Genomic DNA, 18941 nt, shown 5'->3' on the forward strand with positions numbered 1-18941 from the left:
TTTCAGTTGATATGAAAAATTGGGTATATTAAGCAATATAGCGGGTGTATGATGTATATTACGATGTTATGATGAACTATGCCTTTCTCCACTGATGTTCTGAGTTGTTCAAAGCGTTTCAGATGAATGTTAGAAGGCGGACTGAGATGGCGAAAGGGAACATGGTTTGTGTAACATTAGCAACACAGTATTTGCTGTTTGATAACACTGTCAAGCAAAAGGCTAATCATATTAATTACCGTTATGTGTCCGATGTGGTAAAGCACCATTGTGCAGCGTTTACCTCAGTAAGTTGAGCGTGTGAATCTGTGAGCTGGTGTGACTAAGTGGAGGCGGGGATAATTTGCATATTCTTGGTTATTCATGGATGCTCGTTGTTAATGTTAGTTATACATTGACAAACATTAACTAATGGGACCTTATTGTAAATTGTTCATGTCTCCGTACCCTCCAGCAAATGTTGTGACTTGGGTAGTTATTAAACCCTGTGTACAGCCCTGAGTGTAGACATGTTGTTTCGAGTTGCTTAGCCTTCATTTTATTCCAGTTTTAAATAAGCATTGATTTCTTTTCTTGTTCTTTGTTATTTTTTTGTTGTTGATTATTTTAAATGGATTTCAAACTTGACCTTGACTGTGTAAAGCTCTTTTAATTACTAGTATTGTGTATGAAATGTGACTTATGAATAAACTTGCCTTTCCTTCTGTGTGGTTGCTAGGGTGATGTGGGAGGTGGTTGGTAGGATGTTGCTATGCGGTTGCTAAGGTATTTTGAGTGAGGTGGATGCTCAGGTGATTGATTTTAGCACCTTGATATGCTGTTGCTAGTGTGGTCTGGCTGGTTGTTAGGGCATTGCTACATGGTTGCTAGAGAAGGTTGAAGGGTGTTGCTAGGTGGCGGCTTGGGCATTGTAAAGTAGATGATCAGGTGGTTGTCAGAGAGTTTATGTGTAGTTACTATAGTGGTATGGGTGTTTTCAAACATGTTGCTTTCCTGTTGTGAAAGTGGTCTGGGTGGTTGTTAGGGCGTTGCTATTGTGTTCTTGGTTACTGGCCAAATTTCAAAGAGTCTATCCTTAAGGCTATGATATTCTGGTCTCTGTAAGGCTTAAGTCCCTCCCTCAATGTAAATCTAGGGAAATTGTTCTTTCTTTTTATCGTTTACATTGACAGATTACATATTAAGTAGGTAAATACTGAATCTGTCAGTTTTGGAAGAACTAACCCTTAGAGTATGCTGAGCTATGAAAGAGTATCCGCTGAGCAATAAAATTGTAATGTTCTCTCTGCTGTCATTTGCATGTCAAGCTCAAAACCCATAAATCGTGACATTTTCAAAAGGACCAACCTCAGCGTCAGAAAGTTACAATTGCATGTAAATAATCAAGCGTATCTCATGACTTTCCCATCTGATTCACTATGTCTTCTTCACATCCGTATTGTACTTTCCCAGTGTTTTTGTTTTTCCAAATTTGGTAAAGATAAACATTTCAGGGATTATTTACTCACTCACATCTTATTGTTCAAAATCTGTACAAAATTATTCCTGACATGGTGTAAATGCTAACAAATCTTTTTTCTTTTCTTTTTTTTTATGAACTGTCCCTTTAAGAGTGATGTAGCCTGATCCCTTTCTAAACAAATCTCACTGGCACACACAGAAATACTCTTCTGTGCAAACATCATCTAATTAACATCCTGCTGTCTCTTTACTGTAAGCAGGAATATATATGTTTGACCTGGCAGAGAGACTGCTGTTCTTTCACTACAGGTCTCTCTCCCTCTTTCATTTACTATAATTACAAGTTGAAGATGATGCCTATGAACATATGTTAGAAAAAAAAAGCAGTCAATAATAACCATACACTCCTGCACTGACATATAGAGTAAGTATATGCGTGGTTAGGTAAATCAGGCCGGGACAGAGTGAGCTTCAGCCACAAAAAACACTATCTCCGACACAGGTATATAATTATGGAACATGACACAATTAGAGACTCAGACTCTATAAAAAACACAGCTAATGAACATGATGATGCTTTTATGTTCACAGACATGTTATCATACAGGGAAGGAAATTTAGTTCCCTTTCAAGGGAACTCCCGTTGCGTCGAGAAAATGACGCTGTGGGAACGCTTTGCGTGATGACGTCTTGAAGCACATGTAAAATCAGTCCAATGGTGTGGCGGAACGTCAGAGGCGGGTGACGTCACGTACCAGGAAGCTATAAAAGCCGGCCCGAAACAGAAAACGAAAGCTTTCTGAGTCTTCAGTTGCGCTCTGTGTTGAATCTGTCCTTGTTATTTGGTGTTGTCTGTCTATTTATATATATATATTCAGTATGGCGAGCAAGCAGCAGTTTAGAGTGTGTGTCCATCCCTGCCCGCGTTATTTAACGGGAGGTGATACTCACACTCTTTGTGTTGTTTGTTTGGGTGAGGAGCATGCCCAGTCAGCACTCGAGGGTGGTGACTGTGTGCATTGCGACGCGCTTCCATTGCGCACGCTCCGATCCCGCTTGGCTCGGTTCAATCCCGATCGCGTTCCCCAGGGCTCGGGTCCCGCCGCGGCTGAGGCTCGGCGGCGATCTCAGACCTGGGGTTCGCAAATGGATCTGTCAGTGGATGTTGAGACGGGCTCTGCCTTATCTCAGCATCAATCTGACAGATCCAGTGCCTCTCATCAGGGTGTGGAAGCACGCATTGCGGTTTCTTCCCCCCCGATAGAGGCACCAATACTGCAACTGTCCAGCTCTGAGGAGTTGGATGTTGTGAGTATTGAAGCTGAGTCTGAGGATTCGCCACCTCAGTCTCATGCGTTTGAGGAACTGCTCGATGTTATTACTAGAGCAGTTGACAGACTATCTATTGAGTGGCCAGAGGATAGGCAGGACGTTCGTTCGAAAAGTAAGCTCGACGAACGCTTCCTGCCATCTCGTACACAGCCTCAGCGAAGAAGCCTTCCGTTTTTCCCCGATCTCCACACCGAGGTGTCGAAATCGTGGGGAAAACCGGTTTCATACAGAGTGTATGCACCACAAACATCCCACTATTCTTACATTCACAAATATAAAGAATATGGTTATGGGGAGATGCCGAAGGTGGAGGAGACGCTTGCGAGCTATCTCTCTCCAGCAACGGCATCTTCCCTGAAAGCTCCTTCACTTCCCTCTAAGCCAGTAAAATTCACATCATCTCTGGTTCATAAATCGTATGCAGCCGCTGGTCAAGCTGCAGCGTGTCTGCATACGATGTCTATTATGCAAGCCTATCAGGCAGAATTATTGGGGGATTTAGAGGAGGGCGGGGGAATTGGTCCTGACACAGTGGCTGAACTACGCAGAGCCACAGATCTGTCTCTCAGGGCCACCAAGGAGACCGCTAAATCAATCGGGCGGTCTATGGAGGCGTGGTTTGGGATTCAGTGTCGATGCAGGCGCGCCTGTCATCGCCACGCTTCGATTCCATCCTGGCAGCTGTGAGAAGTGTAAAGCTAGGCCAGCTACTCACTGTCAAACAGTTCCAGAGACTGTTGGGTCTCATGGCAGCAGCTTCCAACGGGATACCTTTTGGACTGCTGCTCATGAGGCCCCTGCAGTGGTGGCTCAGGACCAGAGGGTTTTTCCCCGAGGGGCAACCCATTTCGCACGATCAAGGTCACGCGGTGATGCCTACGTGCCTTGGTTATGTGGAAGAAACCTTGGTTCCTGTCCCAGGGCCCAGTGCTGGGAGCTCCTTGTCGTCGCAAACTGCTAACGACGGATGCTTCCCTCACGGGTTGGGGAGCGATCCTGTGGGTCGCTCATCTCAAGGTCTGTGGGAAGACCATCATCGTTCCTGGCATTCTATAGCCTAGAGATGTTAGCTGTCTTCCGGGCTCTGAGGAGCTTTATCACAGGTCTCAGGGGACACCATGTGTAGTACATACGGACAACACGTCGGTAGTCGCCTATATCAAGGGGGTTTGCGCTGGCATGCCATATCCTCTTGTGGTCCCAGGGGAAGTTGCTGTCACTCAAGGCAGCCTACATCCCCGGGGTCCAGAATATAGGAGCAGACACTCTGTCGAGACAGGGGCCGAGGCCCGGGGAATGGTGGCTCCACCCCCGAGGGGGTGGAGCTGATATGGAAATTTTAAGTGGATCTGTTTGCGTCTCGAGAGACGTCTCACTGTCCACTTTGGTTCTCCTTCACGCATCCAGCTCCTCTGGGACTGGATGCTATGGTACAGACGTGGCCGAGGCTACGTCTGTACGCCTTTCCCCCAGTTGCTCTGCTCCCGGGAGTTCTGGAAAGAGTTCGCAGGGACCGGGTTTCCCGATCTTGTGTCCCTCCTCGACGGGCATCCTCTGGAGTTACCCGTCAGGAGGGACCTTCTGTCCCAGGCAGAGGGCTCGATATTTCACCCTCGGCCAGAACTGTGGAACCTGTGGGCTTGGCCTCTGAGGGGGCCCAGCTCATAGAGTCAGGTCTCTCAACCGAGGTTGTTGAGACCATTCTACAGTCCAGAGCTCCCTCCACGAGGGAACTTTATGCCCTGAAGTGGAGAGTATTCACTTCTTGGTGTAGTGACCGTCGGTTGGACCCAGTCCACTGCCCAATTGGTACAGTGCTGGAGTTCCTGCAGGAACGGTTCACTGCAGGTCTGACCCCGTCCACTTTAAAGGTCTATGTGGCGGCCATAGGTGCTTACCACAGTCCTTTGGGTGGAATGTCTGTGGGGAAAGACCCCTTGGTATCTCGTTTCCTTCGTGGCACTTGGAGGTCCTCCTCCCTTTCGAAATCGGACCAGGAGGCGAATAATTTGCTTTGCCCTGTTCGGGCGTTAGACGCGTATGTCCACAGAGCTGCCCTGTGGCGTAAAAGTGACTTTTGCTCCCCTAACAAGGGAGGTCCAGTGTCTAAGCAAAGGATGAGCAAGTGGGTGGTTGAGACTATCTCACTGGCTTATGAGGCGGCTGGACAGCCTTCTCCTTTGGCTGTCCGGTCGCTCTCTACTAGGAGTATGGCGGCCTCTAAGGCCCTTATTTCAGGAGTTTCTTTACAGGACGTCTGTGATGCGGCAGGCTGGTCCTCACCGCACACTTTCGTCAGGTTTTACTCTCTGGATCTAGACTCTGCTCCAGGGTCTCATGTCTTGTCTTCCTAGTGCTGCTCTACGGATTTCACACAGGACAGACATTTGTAGCTATGGAGGCGTTGGTATAGACGTTCCCACAGCGTCATTTTCTCGACGCAACGGGAGTTCCCTTGAAAGGGAACGCCTCGGTTACGACTGTAACCTCGGTTCCCTGAAGAGGGAACGAGCGTTGCGTCGCCTTGCCATATCTCCTTCATGCCTGTCAGCGCGACTTCAGACTTTACGAAGCTTTCGTTTTCTGTTTCGGGCCGGCTTTTATAGCTTCCTGGTACGTGACGTCACCCGCCTCTGACGTTCCGCCACACCATTGGACTGATTTTACATGTGCTTCAAGACGTCATCACGCAAAGCGTTCCCACAGCGTCATTTTCTCGACGCAACGCTCGTTCCCTCTTCAGGGAACCGAGGTTACAGTCGTAACCGAGGCGTTTCCTTAGTTGTTTGTTTGGACAACTCTAGCCTGAACAATGTTTGGGATAATATTGTTGATTTAAAATGTGTGTACAGAGTTTCAAAGTAATTCACATTCATTAGTTTTGTGGATAAAATGTACTTTTACTCCTTTTTTGCAGCAAATGCAATTGGAAAATAATACAAACAGGTTTCTCAAACATTACTGTTATTTAAACCGATAGTCCTGCGCAAAACACACAATCATGCGAGCCAGATGTAGACGTGACAGACCACTTTTGATCACGCCATAGCATTTACATTTTTCAGAGAATTCAACATAAAATCTATTTACTTTCTGGAAAAAATTCCCTTATTTCATTGTGCACAATTCAGATTTCTAAAGAAAAACAACAACTGTTTTTCTAAATATTTCCTTAAAATAATAATTCTTAAAATTGTACTACATAATGCCATTACATAATAACATATTTTAGCTGAAATGATCAAGACTACTTAAGTCAACTTACAAGTAAAAAAAATAGTGTATGAAATACTGTTGTCACACCACGTGCACTTTGTTTGTGTTTTGCTCCGTTCCCACCTTAGTTGTCATGGTTATTAATTTGATCTCATAATTATGTTTAGGTGTGTGTCTTGTTATCTCCACTACTTAAGTTCAGTTCTGTTGAGTTTTATTGTCGGTTCTCATCAGTGTGTACATTGTGTTGGACTGCTTATCTGAGTTGGAATTTGCCTTGTGGATTATTAAAGCCTGCTATACATCATTTTCTTTGTCGTGTGTTTGTCTTGCGCCACACAATGCACGAGTCGGCGAAACAACTGTATAGGTTTAGCTTGTGTCCCTACATAATATTTCATCATCCAACAGGCAAAAACGGTTAGAAAGGTCATGGCACACTGCAGGACGCATTACAACCTGACATTTAGTACTCAAGTAATTAAAACAATCCACTAAATTGTCTTTTCACAATCCAATACATACAGTTATAAAATTAGGTCCCACCCTACATTATTTCCCACTGAATATTTAGTTTTACACAACCATAAGTCACTTTATAGAAACTTTGCCATGCATTTCATGAAGTTTTTCACAACACAATAATAGAGTCTAATATGATAAAAATGCAAGATGCTCACTCAAAGCAAGCACACACACACAGTTCAGCCCTCTTTACCGTGGCGTACCCTGGAGCGATACTTCAGAAATAACGCTCTCTTTCTCCAGATCTGTGGATGAATTGAGTGTGTTGTGAGGTTAATGACACTAGAATACACACAGTAACAAAGGTAAAGCACACAAATGTCAACGCCTGCTCTATGTTCACACTACACAATAAACCATCCGTGCGAAAGTCCATTTGATGTTCATCTGTTACTAATTTATTTCAGAATGCTTTATTGTAATAATGAAGCCAAATGAAGTATATAAAAAATAATCCAATAGCATGTTATCAACAGCAATATAGTAATATTACTCAAATTCTGTGCATTAAATTACAAGGACAAAGATTCCCCTCTTTGCCTTTGGTTTTCCAAGGCCTCAGCAGTGAGTGAACGGCCATCGCTATGAGCGTCTAAAGTAAGAGGACATGCAAACACTCTGGTTGTGAGTAGAGAAAATAATATTATATAATTAATAAGAAAATAATATTAATAATTGCAAATAGGAAATATGCAAGAGGCTTAAGTGCCTATCTATCTTCAATGTGGCTTTTAAAAAGGGGTTATATTGTTTGTTTATTTAAACATAATGGGCCAGATTTATTAACAGTTTGCGCCAGCGCAAACCCTCATTTGGCGTTAACAAACTAGGATTTACTAAAGACACACAGTGAAGAATTAGCGATGTAAAGTCGTGGACAGGGTTATTTTTGCGGCTGATCTTATTGCATATGCATTTGTAGGAGTTTCCCTTTAAGACACAAAACTTATGGGAGGAGAATATTTAAATGAATCATGCAAGGTGATTTACTAAGGTTTGCGCGAGTCAATTTACTGGTATTTGTGCTATTATTTACCACCCAAAAAAGCATGTTTTAAACGAGACGCTGATTTGTGCTGCACTTGGTAGATTGTGTTGGTCATTATGGAAATGATCCGACTGAGTCTGTGTTCTTTAATTTGAATACATTAACTTTTCAGAACTTTCCACTCCCATCTGCGCTTTTGTGGAATTGCGCTTCTGTGCTAATTTGCCCTGTTTAGTAAATCTGGCCCAAATTCTGTGCAAATTGATTAAAAAGAAATCAAATTAATTATATCATATTCTGATTAATTGCATGCTATTAAATTAATGTATCAGCACTTGATGAGAAAGCCCTGCATAGTGGATAATTCCTTCATTTATACATGTACATTACATTATTGTGGAATTTGCATAAAGTATTGAATAATATGACAAAAACAATTGGCTTTAGATGTTTTCATATCATTGAACATACAACTATCATACAACTGGCCTACAGTCCACAATTTCACAATCAAGTTTTGCAATCTGCTCTTTTATTCCATCAATCCTATTTGTATGTTTTTTTTCAAAGTTTTTTATAGTGTTATTCATTTATAATTAATTCTGCTAAGTTATTGTGATGACTTGATAGCCTATTAAATATATATTAAATATAATGATGTTTAACTATTTGATAAAAAAATGTGTTTTCCGTGTGTTTTCCCTTTAAGTCACACTTCAAACTCACACACAACACAAACACACTCCCTTCTTACCCCCTTAAAGCTGGAGAGGTGCTGCTGTGGTTCAGCGTGTTCTCGCTCACACTGTTCACATTCAATCACTGAAGAATGACTTGAGCAAACAGACACAGTGCTTGTGCATTCAGAGACAACACTCACCATGGACTACACAGACAGGAAGAAAAACAGAACAGAGAGAAGAGAAGGTGTGCAACAGAGAGTGCTTATCTTGAATCAGTCTAAGAAAAAGAAAAACATAAAAACATAAAAAGCCAAGAAAAATATAGAGAAGGGTGGTGGATAACAGCGAAGATAAAGTGATTCAGTATTTTCTTTTGATGACATCAGCAAAACTCAAAGTATTTCATCTGAGTCTGAGGGGAAGTAAGAAGTAGGGGGAACAATTAACAATAGAAATGAAAATTCTGTTATTTACACACACTAATGTCATTCAAAACCTGTCTGATTTTATTTCTTCCGTGGAAGAACACAAATGAAAAAAAATTCAAGAATGTTCACTCAACTTCATGCAATAAAAGTGAAACTAGGGGTCAGTTAAACTCCAAAAATGTTTTTTTTTTTTTTTGTAAAGCATTATAAATATATCATAAAATTTGTCTATTTGACTAATATTCCAAGTCTTCTGAAGTTTAAGATAGGGGAAACTGACTAACATTTTTATATTTATTCATGTTATTCGAAGAAAATCTCGTTCATGAATGCACATATTCAAAATCAACGTGTCATGATCAGTTACGAGACATTAGTGTGACCGGCCGCTTTTCCACAGTCAGCCAGTGCGAGCCAGGGCTAACAACATATCGGGCCAATAGCCTCGCAACTCGAGCCGCGAGGACCAAATCAAGCTGTGTTTCCACTGTCAGGCCAACAGCCCAACAACAGCCCTACCCTAAAACCCGCTTTAACTCTGGTCTCTGGTATTTTCCATTATATGTGTATGTATTATCAGTGGTTAGCATAAGTAGCCTTTAGTATCGTATAGAAATATATTTATGCCTCATACAGTGATCAGAATCCCTATCTGATCGCATGCGGAAGTTATTTAGGATACTTGCTGGTGTCTGATAATGAGTTTTGAACTGAAAATTGTTTTAAATGTCTTATATGTTGAGGTTAGCTGGTAGCCTGATGTAATAACATGGGAAATGAGCAGCGGTGTTGACCCTCTCCTGACTTTGTACATGACCACTCCTCAAGCCCCAGTTGGCTTGCTTTGGGCCAAGGTATTCGGCAGGCCATAAACCCCTGGCTGTTGGCACAGAGGAAGCCCTGAGAAGGCCCAATCAAGCCCAGAAGTGACAGTGGAAACGCGACTGGCACGCACTAGCGCGCTCGCTTTTGGCCCGACAGTGGAAACACGGCTACTGAGAACAAAGATATGAAACAGCTTCACAAACAGGCTTTTTAACCATACAATGGCATTATTTCTGTCTTACATCAATTCAAATGATCACAGAAGTACTGGGATAAAAGTTTATAGTTCAGATATAAACACTGATGTATATGGTAATGATCAGTAATTTGAAGCCTAAAATAAAGATTGTATTGATTACATTGTTACACCAGTAGGTGGCGACAAGTGACTTAAAAAATGTATTTGTCATTGGACCATTCATTCACGAGATTAGTTAAATGCTAATTCATCTAGTAATGAAACAAGTGAAGAGTGAGTCATTGAATCATTAATTCAATAATAAATAAATAAAAAATTATAATTAATTAAGACCCTGTATGAATATAATTAATTCAAATTAATTAAATATTTTTATATAGACTGCAGCAATTCATATTTTGTAAGAACCTTTAGTTATTTACATGTTATTTTTTTTAGTTGTCTATTCAGAATCGTGGGAGAATAGTGATCTCTATTTTTTTATTCAATCGTGATTGTCAATTTATCTGTAATCGTGCAACTCTAATCCATTAAGTACATCTGCTTCTCAAGTCCACAATAGAGTTTCTCAAAAAAGTTTCACTGGTAAAACGGCGCCACAAAGAACAATCCTGAAAACCAAAACACACTGGAAGTTGTTTGGGAACAAGTTATTTTTCATATGCAAACTTAATGGGTGTGCATGGGTAAAGGTGAACTGATTTGAATGAATGTGTCATGATGGAAGGACACCTGTCTAGGCAAACAAAAACTGACCATTGAGCATTAATATGAGCTAATAAATTATATGTGGATATGTGTTTCCCTGCATTGTGTTCTCCTAATTAACATAAACATGTCTTTATTAAAGCATTGACCTGTGACAAAACACACTTTGTTCACAAGACATATTCATTTCTTTGAAAACGTCTCTATTGAGTCACAGCATGTCTATTTATCTATTTATCTCAACAAAGGATGTTTTTTTTTATCATTTTTTTAATAATGCATAACTAACTTATGCAATAACCTGCTATATGACACCTGTTTCTGATTTCTATACAGTAGGCTGAACAATGAATGCACTGAAAACCCTATAAAATTGATTAAAATAAACAATCCTAGTGTGTTTTGGGTGGTTGCCGAGGGCTGTTAGCTTGTTATGCGGTTACTGGGGGTTCCTTACTGGACAAAATCTCAAGTATCTCTGTAAGATATTAAAAAAAAATCGCCTGCTAGTGAGATATGGTTACACCATAAAGCCTTTAATGATTTCCCTGCTGAAAACATCAATACTTGTTGTGTTTTAGATAGGGATGGGCATGATTAATCGACGATCGATAATTGATCGTTAAGAATTTCGTCGATCACGTTTATTTGTTATCGATTAAACTAATGCAGGTTGCGTTGCGTAGTGTGAGTCTTGAAGCAATGGAATTAATTTTAGCGCGGAGGTACCTGCGCATCCCGGCAACGTCAGTCCCCTCAGAGCGGGTGTTTTCGGCGGCTGGACTGGCTCACCAGGTTGCGGTCGCGTCTGATCCCAGATCATGTCAACATGCTTATCTTTCTCAACAGAAATCAGTAGACTGGTGCAGAAGTTCTATGGGAACTAATAAGTTTTATCTGATTTATCAAAACAATTCCATTTACACCTGGTCACATAAATGTGTTTTTGCTAAACGGATATAAATCCGATCTTGAATTCCCGCGCTATATGCATATTTCAATTGTTGCACGTCATCGAAAGCAACTGATATGAGCTGCATTTTATTGATCATCAGCGAAAATTTCAAAATCAAAGACCGCAACAAGATATTGCGGCAACAGCCCTGGTAAGATCATTTCGGTTCTTTACTTTTAATGAAGATGATTGTGTGTTGATGAATGACTTTAACTTTGATTTGCGATAGTTTGCACGTTGGCTTGATGAATAGATGCTCATCTGTGGTGATGCGTGTTGAAGTAGCGTCGTCATATCTGGATATAACATTACATATAGGGCCCTATTTTAACGATCTGAAACGCAAGTGTCAAAGCGCAAGTAACTTTGTGGGCGGGTCTCGGCGCTGTTGCTATTTTCCCGGCGGGATAAATGACTCTTGCGCCAGGCGCAAATCTAAAATGGGTTGGTCTGAAGTAGCTTCATTATTCATAGGTGTGGTTTGGGCGTAACGTGAAATAAACCAATCAGAGCGTCATCTCACATTCCCTTTAAGAGCAGATGCGCTTTTTCCATAGCGGATTGCTATTGTAACGGCGGATTTGCCAGGCGCGCGCCAGCAGCGGTTCACAGCCAAGGAGAGCAACGCTCTCGTCACGGCCGTAAAAGAGAGAAGTTACATTGAAATGGAGAAACCCACCCAAATTAACTTCGGTTAATTTGGGTAAATGTGTAAGCTAGATGTATGCTTTTATAATAAATTGTTTATCTATCTATCTATCTATCTATCTATCTATCTATCTATCTATCGTAATAATGTATGATTTGCAAAAATGAAAACTGCTGCTTCTGTGTAGATGAGAGAATCAAAGTGCGTTGTGCACACGCTACATTGATTATGGCCAAGCATGCGCCCTTAAAATAGCCTATGAATAACATGCGCAACGCGCCACTGACTTTAAACTATTTTTTCCTGGTTAGTGGCGCAATTGTTTTCTAAACCTGCAAAATAGCAAGAAGGAACGTTTGCGCCGGAACACGCCTCCTCTTTGCGCTGAACCGCCCCCGGGAGCGCAAGTGTATTTCTTAGTTAACCGACGTGCTTCTGTGGAGGGAAAAGTCCGCTTTGCGCGGGCGCAAAATAGGAATGATACATGCGTCGGTGTACAAAGTCACTTGCGCTGGGTGCAAGATAGGGCCCATAGCCTATAACACGCTCTCACACGTTTATTTCTTATCATTTTTGGGATAAGTCAAATTTGCATATGTGGTTTCAACAACCAGATGCATTTACTCTTGTCCAGTTTCGTCTGGAATGCGTCTCAGATCTCCTCCTGAAGTGGTTTGAGCGATCGGATTTAAATCCGTCTCGAATGCGTTTCGGAGGGCATTTAGATTTGGTCTTTTCACGACCGGATAGCTATCCGATCACAGAAAACGGATGAAGTGGCCATGGGTCTCTGTTTAAGAACGCCGGCTCGCAGCTGCAGGTTCCGCTGGTTTAGAGCACCGCAGGAATCTTCAAGTCTACCGAACGTCCAGTTTCACTGCCACAAGTTGATCTTCTTGTAATAAAGATCTCATCGAGGACAAACAAACTGTATTTTTGTATTTTCATTGCATTTTTAATTTATAAAAAGTTAAAGAAATAATGAATTTCAATATAAAAATATTAATGATTAATCGATAGTCGATCGTTAATTCTCCCGACGATCGACTAAGAAAATTTAATCGAATGCCCATCCCTAGTTTTAGATGCTGATGTTCCCAACAACCAGCAATATTTCCTTGCTCATCCAGCTTAAGACCAATAAAGACCATGCTGGTTGACCAGATTATTCAGCGGTAAATAGCAACCACAAGCTAGACCAGCACTAAACCACCACGAACCAGCATAAATCAGCCTGGACCAGCATGGAAATTCATTCTGGTCTACGCAGATCTTTACAACAGGTTTGTGACAGTATTGGCACTATCAAATGATTTGACGTAGAAACTGAAGATAAAGAGGACTTAAACTGGTGTCTGAATGTTTAAGAATTCTTACCGCAGCATTTTCAAGTTGAAACGACTCCTTATCCGAACTGGTATGGAAGCCATTGTTTTCTTCTGGAGAGAAAAAAGACAAAATTAGGAATGTTAATAGATCTTCAAATGACTTCCCTTTTTCCAAAAATCTTCCCTTTTCTATTGCTTCTTCAAATATGGGCTGTTGTGAAAGCAATGTAAATTCCTTCTGATAAAACAATTTGTAACATTGTCAAACTTTTGAGGATAATTTTTTTTTGCTGCTCCTCACATTAAACCAAAAAATATTAACATACTTGAACAGAAAAGCACACAGATACACAAACACACTGGTCATACTAACACAGAAGCACAATAAGGTACAGACATTTATTTAAATTCCAGACACAAATACAAATTATGTTTACTTCTCCAAAAGCTTAAGTCACTTGTCCAACTTACTGAAGTGAAATAACCAAGACTATCCCTATTCCCATCCATCTTCATTTGTGATCAAGTCATAGGCTAGTACATTTTGTTTCTGGAACCTTTCCATCTGAATATTTTATGTTGTAACATTGATTATTAAATTGCTTTATATTGTATCATAAGAGTTTCTGACCACAAACGTAAGAGGAAGAACACAGTGCGAGTGTCCTGAAATGCTGAACAGTTTAGAATAACAAAAGGAAATCTTTGAAGATACAATGCAAATCTTGATATTTATCATCTGTATGTGTGTAACTATGGTTACAAGCATTAGTAGCAAGTATAAGAGCTGACTTTGATTATATATCAATAAATAAATAAAAACGATGTACTTCGGTCTGGTGTTATATGTCAACAGGACAATTTGACTGTCACGCCTGATAGTAAATACGTCTGTCAGTCCCAAACACTGGCTGTATGAAGCCACATAGTCCAAAACCAGCTCTTACATCTAAATACAGCTGGAATACTAGAAGGTTTCTTATCAGATCAGGCAAAATGTACTGCAGGCCAAGCTCATATATAACACAAACCAGAGGAGAATTGGTCCAGAGCTCAAAGCATGCAGCACTTTCTTAACATAGATATCTGAGTAGATATCTGACTATCTTTTCTCTGTGGAGAATTCTTGAAGAATCTTCTCACGGTCTAGTCACAGGCTAAACATGTTTGAGCTGTTTTAACTGAACGCAACATTCACTGACAATATCTTACAATGTCATTGCCGTTGTTTTGTCTAAAGAAGATGCACACCAATAATGTTTTTTTTTTCTTTTCTGTTTTTTTTCTAAGGCTTCTTTTTTTTATAAAAGCTATAAATGACCTAATTTAACAAAGGCCTAATCCTGGCTTAATCTAAGCCCTGTTTGTTAAACCAGGTCTATGTCTGCAAATTATTTGTCTTTGTAAAATGATTTTTAAATGCTTAGTTTTATGATTAAAGCGCTGTAGTTTTTATTTTGGAGGGCAAAACATTGCAATGCAAAACAGTGATGATTTAGAGATGTACAATTAAACATTCTTCAAAAGCCTGATATATCATATTCTAACATTTTCTAAAAAAAAATAAAAATAGGTATGGATAATCAAGTAAACCTAAGTTGCTTCAGTCCAGTTAGTGTTCATCTTAAAATATTACTAACAATATAAATGTTATCCTTATGTTTACTTTATAAAAAATCATTAAAGATTTCACAGCTAAAAAAAAACATGTGAACCACGCGCTGAAGGGAGACGTTTTTAGAATTATACTAGACTTTTTACTTTCTAAAAAAGTATAGGCTAAACTATCAATCAGGCGACAGAAGGCATGTGGTAGATTGTGTTCAACAGTTTCATTCTTGTTGATAATTTATACATGTTGATATCAAATATGACACAGTAGTTGTATAGGGTTCATTTCATATTTTCCCTCACTTCCCAAATGAATCTCAAACACAAAATACACGAGGGTGAGTGAATAATGAGATAATTGTCATGTTTGGGTGAACTCATCTCCTGTCCAATGTTTCTGTCTGAAACGGCTTTGACAAAACCCATAAAACCATGCAATAGTGTGTTATCAAACCAATGAATTTCAGATGAACAATCTCTGCTGTTATATAAAGATAACATTTTATAATTTTATAGTGTGTGTATAGCCTATCCATGTGACAGTGGTTTTTCGAACAAGCCAGGATTCATTTAATATTTATTTTCATTGCATGCAGATGTCTGACTTAGACATTCACAATTATTTTACATTTACTCAAAGAAACTTACAATACATTGAAGGAATAGTATATACCCTGTATGCATGACTTTAGTTTTATAGCATTCTTTATTGTTTGGGCAACAGAATATATAAATCAGTCTTGTCCTAATATATTGCATATTTTAGGACAAAGACTGCTTTGTTATGTTCCTAGAGATCTATCATCCTGCAAAGTTAAGCTCCAATCCTAATCAAGGCTGAACCAGCTAATAGATACGATCTTCATGAACACTTGACCGCTGTAAGAAAACAAGTCAACTTTAGGTGCATGATATGAAACTGGAAGCGAGAATGGTTGCTATGCTAACACAGGAAATATGAACACAAAGCACGTGAGACATAGTTTGTGGTTAGTTGAAATCCACAGCATAAACCATGATGCCAAAATGGTGTTACTAGTTCCAGTTATTTTGAGTGAAATTCTTTTATGGTTTAAGTGGCAGTGAATTAGTGTGTGTGGTCACTCACAGTGTGTTAACTAAAGACAAAGTTGAAAACATAAATGTTGCAGATGAGTTTACAGAGCCCGTTATCAGCTTATCAGGGAACTCCTCAAATCATGCAGGGACAAGTGAAGACGAACTGAAATCAGCAACATTCAAACAAGTCTGACAAAGGCAGCAATATCCATTGTGTCTTGATTCATATCAAGTGGTTGCATTAGTAAATATGATAAGTCTTTGTTCTATGATTTTTTATAAATACTGAAACTGTCAAGCTTCTTTTTAAAAACCTATTTTATATGGTAATCTATACCCTCTGACCATAGCCCAGATTATGAGGAATGTACAGTGTTTTTGAGCTGTTCATTGTGTCTGTTAGTCAGAATCTTCCCTTCACTGCAATGAGTTTAATAGAAACTGCTTTGGCTGTTGGCATGTAGACTACACTGATGACAAAGAGAAGGAAAAGTACATGACCATTTTAAGGTAAAAACACAATCAAGGATTTTAAAGGGGAAGTTCATGAGAATCTCAGCCTATTCTGTTTAACTACAGTCACACCTAGTCCATGAGAGTTTATCTCTGCCATTGTACATTAGTGTGCACCCACTGTATTGCATAGCAACATATTTAGTCATGCTAACAGGATATACTTTCCATCTTTATACTATGTTAGATAGTCCAACTGTATTATATCAACATGTAGTATAAACTTTTCTGGTGTTTCATTGACTATGGGCTAATGCAGTGTAAACCTGACTACCTGAAGAACACAAATTACAGGCTATATATTAATACATCCAGATACAATAAAGAGTGGTTCAAAGTTTGTTTGTTTGTTTTTTTTAACTTTATTTTAAACTATTATTATTATAATTGTATAAGTTTAAAGCTGTTGTCTCATGTTACTGTCGCGCACAATTTAGACGGAACGGATGTGCGCATTTGTAAAATACTCTTCAGGCCATTAACTCTAAAAAGACTATTTGAATAAGATAAATAAACAACAAAAGTGGCAGCTAACTTAAGAATAAAGCACAAAATGTATTTTCTCTTCTTCTTTTAAAACATTCCCATGTGTGAAAACGAGTAAAGGCGTGTTCCGGACACTTACCGCCGCTGGACCAAGCAGTTCGGTTCATTTCTATAAGCGTCTCATCACTCGACTTTCCCGATCCGCGATTCATTTTTATTAAGTGTCCTAATGTATTCTAAATGTGAATCTGTTATAAATCACAGAACTTTCCGTAAGGGCTCCGTGTGAGCCCACGCCCCGTGATCCGACCTCAGCTCTGCCCGAGGAATGACCGTTCACTTCACGCTCAGCGGATCAGATTTGCCCACTCGGGTTTGTCTTGGGTCTCAGTCGGCGAAATTACGATCCTTACTATGGCAAGAGCTCCTCTCTTAATATGCATGAGCAATGTCTTCCCTATTGGGGGGTTTACTAACAACGTTAACATGGACTAATTCATATTCAAGAACAGGTCTTTGCATTGGGAGGATGCAAAGCCACGTCATCGGGGTCTATTTAACATTCATGAGTAAGACCTTCCTCATAGTAGGATTGGTAAATTCGCTCACTCTTGAGCGCTCACTTCATTTAAAGGGGAGTGACATAAAATGACCGCAATTTTGTCGGCACACTATATGTCCATAATTCTTAACCCTTGCGTTTAGATTCACTTAGCTTGAAAAAAATGGCCTTTCTGAGAAATGTATTCAGCCTGAGTGAATTCATGGTCTACTTCTAAGAAATTCAGTGGAATATTAGAATGCAGGTTTAATTTCATTATAGCGTATTAGCCTACTTTGTTAACTAGAGGCAAAAGTTTGTGAACTTTGAGTTGGCTGGAGAAGCCTGAACCTCGACTCAAAATCTATTTTGTCTATAGGTCGTTATATTTCTTAGAGATTTCTGCTTGTTCTAAATCAGATAAAGATGAAGTCGGTCAAAAAGATACCAGTCTGTGCAGCGTCCCTAATAGTGAAACTCTAGGCTACTTCAAAAACAGAAAGAAATATGTTATAACTTTTCAGTTTGTAAGTGATTATTGATCAATCACAGAACAGCATTGACAATAAGTTTCTGCTCTCCTGAATGTTTCTGCATGTGATGTGTGCACTACTGTCTGAATGAAGCAGTGCATTAGTTTAGAAAGGCAATTTTACCTGTACAAAATAATCTGTTTAAAATGTGCCTTCACCCGATAAATATTAAGAATCCATATGGTTCAAACATAACTTGTGAGTATGCATTTATTTGTCATTTTAACTGATGGAAACGGAGAGTAATATAGAGTAGACAAAAGATTGCTTATCCTGTGGCCCCTCTATAGGACAGCATTAGTATTACAGCCAATGTAAGTCAGTGGGATTTTTTATTGTAATTTATGCGAAAACTGTAAATGTCAGATCAGTTTGAAAATATATAGCAACAAACTACACAACAGTCTGAAGGTCTGTGTCGAGTTTGGTGCTAATAGCATTAAATCTTAATGAGTTTTCAGGAAATTTAGTCTCAGAAGAAAACGGAAGAAGAAGAAGAAGAATATTAATTCAGAGGCTATTTGCAATAAAAGCAAATATAATAAATGCTATTTACAGTAAGTGTAAATATTGATAGATTATATTTACACTAAGTGCAAATAGCACATTTTCTTAGCAATAGATGCTATTTAAACTAAGTTTACTAAACTAAGTTTAAATAGCAATAAATAGATTATATTTACACTAAGTGAAAATAGCTCATTTTCTTAACGATAGCTGTTGTTTACACTTAGTTTAAATAGCAAAATCTACACTAAGTGGAAATAGCGATAGATTCTATTTATACTATAAATAGTGGCAAATACTATTGCCACCTCAGTGTTAAATTGCACACTAAATTAAGGTATACAATACAAACATAGAGTGTAAATTATTATATTTATAAATGATGCTGGGAATA

At 39.5% G+C, this 18941-nt stretch overlaps 1 protein-coding gene across 2 annotated transcripts in view; it reads right to left on the minus strand.

Annotated features, from left to right (window-relative positions):
- The window catches only part of ano5a (anoctamin 5a), a 58346-nt gene extending 40987 nt beyond the window's left edge, over positions 1-17359 (minus strand). For both annotated transcript variants that reach the window (XR_014202910.1, XM_082160423.1), the window contains exons 1-2: positions 17106-17359; positions 13347-13408 (exon numbers count right to left, since the gene is read on the minus strand). Coding sequence is in view for 1 of the 2 variants with exons in the window: in XM_082160423.1 (XP_082016549.1) it covers positions 13347-13408; positions 17106-17178 (135 nt within the window). In the remaining variant the exon portion in view is untranslated. The remainder of the gene's footprint in view (positions 1-13346; positions 13409-17105) is intronic.
- Positions 17360-18941: the final 1582 nt, after the last annotated feature.

Source organism: Leuciscus leuciscus (assembly GCF_965113295.1).
Source record: "Leuciscus leuciscus genome assembly, chromosome: 25".
NCBI lineage: Eukaryota > Metazoa > Chordata > Actinopteri > Cypriniformes > Leuciscidae > Leuciscus > Leuciscus leuciscus.